The sequence below is a fragment of the Tasmannia lanceolata genome, unplaced genomic scaffold, assembly GCF_043159265.1.
Source record: "Tasmannia lanceolata isolate RefF3 unplaced genomic scaffold, GAP_Taslan_0.1 ptg000008l, whole genome shotgun sequence".
NCBI lineage: Eukaryota > Viridiplantae > Streptophyta > Magnoliopsida > Canellales > Winteraceae > Tasmannia > Tasmannia lanceolata.
The window spans coordinates 22,497,556-22,503,096 of NW_027518685.1; the positions used below are offsets into that span (position 1 = coordinate 22,497,556).

At 39.6% G+C, this 5,541-nt stretch overlaps 1 protein-coding gene across 1 annotated transcript; it reads left to right on the plus strand.

The window, feature by feature from the left end:
• Positions 1–5,541, plus strand: LOC143884829 (large ribosomal subunit protein eL13z). The gene is made up of 5 exons (XM_077388639.1): positions 1–157; positions 4,025–4,140; positions 4,294–4,427; positions 4,866–5,024; positions 5,114–5,541. Exons 2-5 carry the CDS (start codon positions 4,032–4,034, stop codon positions 5,333–5,335), a joined length of 624 nt encoding a protein of 207 aa, XP_077244754.1. The 5' UTR covers positions 1–157; positions 4,025–4,031; the 3' UTR covers positions 5,336–5,541.

Genomic DNA, 5,541 nt, shown 5'->3' on the forward strand with positions numbered 1-5,541 from the left:
CAATTTAGGGCTTCTTCATCGAGGGTTTTCTCCTTTAAAACCCGTGCGAAGGAAGGGTTCAGAGAGAGAGAGAGAGAGGCAGAGAGAGAGAGAGAGGCGAGAGCAGATCTCTTCCACCGGCGGATATTTTTTCAGGGCAGCCTTAGCGTCAGTTAAGGTAAGATCTCCGTTCGTAGAAAACTGGTTTTACTGTAACTGTTTAGGTTTTTTTTTTTTTGTTCCCCTACCTTTATCTGTTGAAGAATCTATACTTTTGCTTCATGTTTGCAACTATCTAGTTACAGGAGCCTTTAGATAGCTGAAATAATCGGATGGAAATCGAAAAATCAGTACCGGAGAGAAATTCCGATTCTCACTTATCTTTCTTTGTTCTTTAAAGATAATCATGAACGAGCAACATAAAAAGTTACGCTAAACATAAGAAAATTAAAAAAAGAAGAAAATTATAAAATGATCAGTGAAGCACTAAATCTCATATTTTATTTTTTGTTGAAAAGAAACTAATTCATACTGAGAATAGGGGAAAATGACCAGTTTACTATCCATGGAAAAATAATCCCAATTGGTCTGATTCTTGTACGAGCTCTCAGTTCAAATTTTAATTGGTGTTTGTGAGCCCAAAGATCTGGCTGATATGTCGCTAATAAAAGGGGAGATCTATTGTTTTAGGGCTGCTTATGGTAAGTGTTTATCATAAACAGTTGAGGAAATTTATATGGATTGACCAGAATTTGGAAGCACATCTTGATTTGTAGTTTTGATTGGCCAGAAATGGCGAATTGTAGTGAAAACCTTACTAACATTACTTGATAGAGGAAGGGGTTTTTCATCTCCTTGGGCGAAATAATGTGCCAATGTCTCAGTAACCTTTCATTACTTTTTTGTTTTTTTATTTACACCTAGATTGCAGTTTTGGTCCAATTTGGGCCTTTCTAGACGTCAATTTGCACAAAACTTGCAACCTAGAAAGCTCAATTTGCCATTTCAGTGTATGTGATATATACAATTGGGACTGCAGCTTATTAGGAAGAACCTCCCTCCACATTGAACTGAAGTGGAATGACAAGTGGGAGTTTTGATTTTGTTCTTTGGGCTTATTGCCCTAGGGCTGGCAATTTCACCCGGAAAAAGCAGGGATCCGCCCCGCCCCGCCCCGCTTGGGGAGGGGATTCCCCGATTTGAGTGGGGAAGGGGAAGGGGATTTAAAAAATTCCCCGGTGCGGGGAAGGGGAGGAGAAGGGGAGGAGAAGGGGATGGAGTTGGTCCCGCCCCGCCCCGCCTTAATGCCATTTTTTTCTTGTATTTTTTTAAGTGTTTTTTTTTTTTGAGGAAAACTACTAGAAACCCCTTGGATCAAAACATATCTACAAGATTCTCCCAAAATTTTCATAATTTCCATTAGTACAGTTTTGTCCCTGACATAGCTTTTTATGTTTTCTTTTACCCATAATCCATTGGGCATTGTCCCTCATTATATTAGTATATTACCCTTAGGAATCCCTAAAATCTCTCCCTCGAACCATCACTGTAAGGCAACATTAAATTCTTTGAAAATCTCCCTCCCCCAAATAAAGGCAACATCTTTCTGATGAGTGATGAGATTTTATATGGTGTGCGCTCGTATAGTCCATTATTTTTCAAAAAGTAATGTATGGGCTACGCCATAGGATGGTCCAAACCGTCCATTTGATAGGCTACAATTTAAAAGTACTTTACAGGCCACACCATAGATCATCCAAACCGTCCATTTGATGGGCCACAACGTAAATAGATTGCTGCCCAAAAATCATTTCCATAGGATGATTGCAACCCTCCGATCTATAGAAGGTACCATATTATGCAATTCCTCTATAGATCAGAGGGTTGGGATTATCCTATGGAAATGATTTTTGGGCCACAACCTATTTACGTTGTGGCCCATCAAATGGACAGTTTGGATCATCCTACAATGTGCCCATCAAGTGGAAGGTTTGGATCATCCTATGCCTATGGTAGTATGGTGTGCCCATCAAATGGACGGTTTGGATCTTCCTATGGTGTGGCACGTACAGTACTTTTTGGCAAGTGGGATTGGTAATTAGGGATCTGCTAGGGACTAGTGATCAATTAAATGAATCTGAGAGCAGCCACCTTTGTCCCCAGGTTAATAAAATGAATAAGACAAAATCTTAGCCTATGTGGGTTGTGTGGCTACTCTCACATGCAACAGTCAAGCCGCAACATGCCTGAAGTGATTGTCCTAGCAAATCTTTAGTTTTAAACCTAACATTTAACAAAGTAAAATGAGAAAGTAAAGTGATTGTCCCCGAAGGATGCGGGGCGGGGATGAGATGGGGATTAGATATTCCCCGTGGGGAGGGGGATTCCCCATCATCCCCGTAGTGGGGAGGGGAAGGGGAAGGGGCGGGGGAAAATTCCCCGCAGAGGGGAAGGAGTAGGGGACCCCAACATCCGGCCCCGACCCGCCCCGTTGCCAGCCCTATATTGCCCCTTCTAAGGGAGCTCCATGTTTGGAGCATCCATGGCTAGTTTCATGCTTATCAAAGTATGCATTATATATTGTGCTTGGTATTTCAAGGTACCTTAATAACCATGGAAAATGATGGTAGCTACCAATTTTTTTTTTGTGCATGGGGCTCCTATATGATAAAAATGTCTCGATCTATTATTGGATTCATAGGTATATGACGTGTATTTTATGTGTCCAGAAGTGGACACATCTGGATCTCTCTCTTTTTCTTAACTAACATATGTGTGTGAGCTATAACTGATTATGTTCGATGGGACTAGCAAACTAAATGTCGAAACGACGTAAATGATAATAATTATCTTTTCTTTTGTGTGGTTTTTGTAGTTTTAAATACAGTCCATATTGAATTTTCTCAATCGCTATCATTTACAGGCTAATTCTTACCTTTTTAACTGTACTATTTGTTTGGTCACTTAATCAAAATACATTTTGTACCTTCTGCACCTAGATGGCTTGCTACCTTGGGTGACTTTGATCTGTAAGGGAACAAGTGATAGGATGATTCTTCCTCAGTAGACATTGATCAACAGGGAGAAACAGTTCTATGATGAGTCCTAATAAAGAACAACACCAAGAAATGTATGTGAGTTTATATTGGATTGCCTCCCAATAAACAATCCCAATTTCCAACCAACATGATGATTGGTTCTCATCTATCACTGACACCCAAAATTTAACTTGGAACGTTGGATGTCTCGCAGAGACGCAGACATTGCTGGTACACTGAGTCATACTTCTGGGTGTCACAATGAGATAACAATTATAAATTCAATACTTAGATGGTTACCGTTGATTTGAAGCCTTCTATCGATTTCTTATCTCAAGACTACTAGTCTTTGGGGAGCTCCACCGTATCATTCCTGGTCAAACACCCTCTCTGGAAAACAGGAACTTATCTCTGGGTATTGGAGCATACAATGAACAGCTGGCAACTTCCTCTACCTTGGGGGATCGCCTGTCAAGTGGCAACCAATTTGACGATGCAAATTTTGGGCAAGTATTAGGTCCATTAAAATACTCATCTCTCTCTCTCTCTCTCTCTCTCAAGCATGCTATTAGCCCAGCCTTTACAAACAGTTCTAAAAAATACTGAGTTACAGACCTACCGAGTCATGAGGTATGAGTTGACTCTTTAGAGTGCTGTTTATGTAGCTGATCATGCAAACTGCTCTCGTTATGTGTTGTCAAACTGTGTTTTATAATCATAAAAATCGGTATTGTAGTTATTTTTTACTTGTGATTTTGTGGTTGGGTATAGATTTAGTCACTCATCAGGTTATGGATTTTCAGTTATGTGTTGCAGCTTCAAGACATTAATTTTGTGACCAATTTTAACATCTTATGAACAGGAAATACAGAGTTCCTTGTAGCTGAAAACATTAATGATTTATTTTGTGTGTATATATATTTTGTGTTACAAAGAACAGGCTCCAAGCATTTGGGGGACCATTTCTAACTTGTGTTATGACCCTCACATTTGTTGCTGAGGTTCAGGTAAATCATGGTTAAGCATAACAATGTTGTGCCTAATGGGCACTTTAAGAAGCACTGGCAAAATTATGTCAAGACATGGTTTAACCAACCAGCAAGGAAAACCAGAAGACGCGTTGGTATGCTGTATTTTCATTGATTTTGCATTTTCATTGTTTGAGTGTTACACAATGTTTCCTTTTTTGGTTAATAGTAACTTCTGATTGCTCTATGTTTTACTTGCCATGTTATATCTGGTCTTTGATATGTATGTTCAATGACAAAATTTGCAGCTAGGCAAAAGAAAGCCGTGAAGATTTTTCCACGGCCTACATCTGGACCCCTTCGTCCCATTGTTCATTGCCAAACACAAAAGTACAATATGAAAGTTAGAGCTGGCAGGGGATTTTCTCTTGAGGAGCTCAAGGTGAGAAGGAATTTGTTTTTGTTGTCTCATCAGGTGTTTGCATTTCCGATATTACTTTTGGAAAGCTTTAGCTAAAGCTGTTTGATTGGCAAAGTTTCTCTATAATAATGTGTGGATTCACCAGATAGCTTTCTCATTGGTAGGAACAGAATTGCCTTTAAATATGGAAAATAGTTGGAGGCAAATCTGTGGGTCACCACCAGTATAAACATTTTAATGTGTATAGGTTGCCCCTTTGGTGTATCAGGGCTATATGCGTTGTTTTTATGTTCGGTTTCGCTTTTGTTAAAGTAATGTAGAGGCCAATTGTTTCTTGGGAGGATATGAGATAATAACTCTATTGGATGGGTAGTTATGCTCCTAGTTTCTGAGTGAAACATTTTCTTTAATTGATTGAAAAACTTTCACCCTCTAAATCTTTTACCCTGGGTTGTGTAGTTGGCTGGAATTCCGAAGAAGCTTGCCCCAACCATTGGGATTGCCGTAGATCACCGCCGAAAAAATCGTTCTTTGGAGGGTCTCCAAGCAAATGTGCAGAGGCTGAAAACTTACAAGGCTAAGTTAGTCGTCTTCCCAAGGCGCACAAACAAGTTCAAGGTAAATTAAGTTCATCTGTTATATAAATTTTATGCTATTCATCCCTTCATTTTGTAAGTCCTTCATTGATGATGCTCTTCTTGCTGCAGGCTGGAGATTCTAGTCCAGAGGAACTGGCCACTGCTACCCAAATCCAAGGTCCTTACATGCCCATTTCACTGGAGAAGCCATCTATCGAGTTTGTGAAGGTTACAGATGAGATGAAGTCCTTTAAGGCATATGCCAAGCTCCGGATTGAGAAGACAAATCAGCGCCATGTTGGTGTCAGGGCGAAGAAGGCTGCTGAGGCAGAGAAGGAAGAGAAGAAGTAAGGTAACCTTCATAGTATTAGGATTATTCGTAAGAGTGTTGTGAGTTTTCTTGGCACAAAATTTGGGACTGATTTTAGTTGAGTTTTTCCGTCTAGTTTGAAACTTGAGACTATCAGTTAAATTTATGTAGTTTGGATTTCTTTTTGGATCCTTTAATTTGGTTAAATTTCATAAAGTCTGTCAGTAATATGTTTTATTTGAAGTTT

Coding starts and splice junctions, on each gene's coding strand:
- LOC143884829 (XM_077388639.1), top strand. CDS start 4,032: ATGGTTAAGCATAACAATGTTGTGCCTAATGGGCACTTTAAGAAGCAC. Junction 4,428..4,865: donor TTTCTCTTGAGGAGCTCAAG/GTGAGAAGGAAT, acceptor TGGGTTGTGTAG/TTGGCTGGAATTCCGAAGAA. Junction 5,025..5,113: donor GGCGCACAAACAAGTTCAAG/GTAAATTAAGTT, acceptor TTCTTGCTGCAG/GCTGGAGATTCTAGTCCAGA.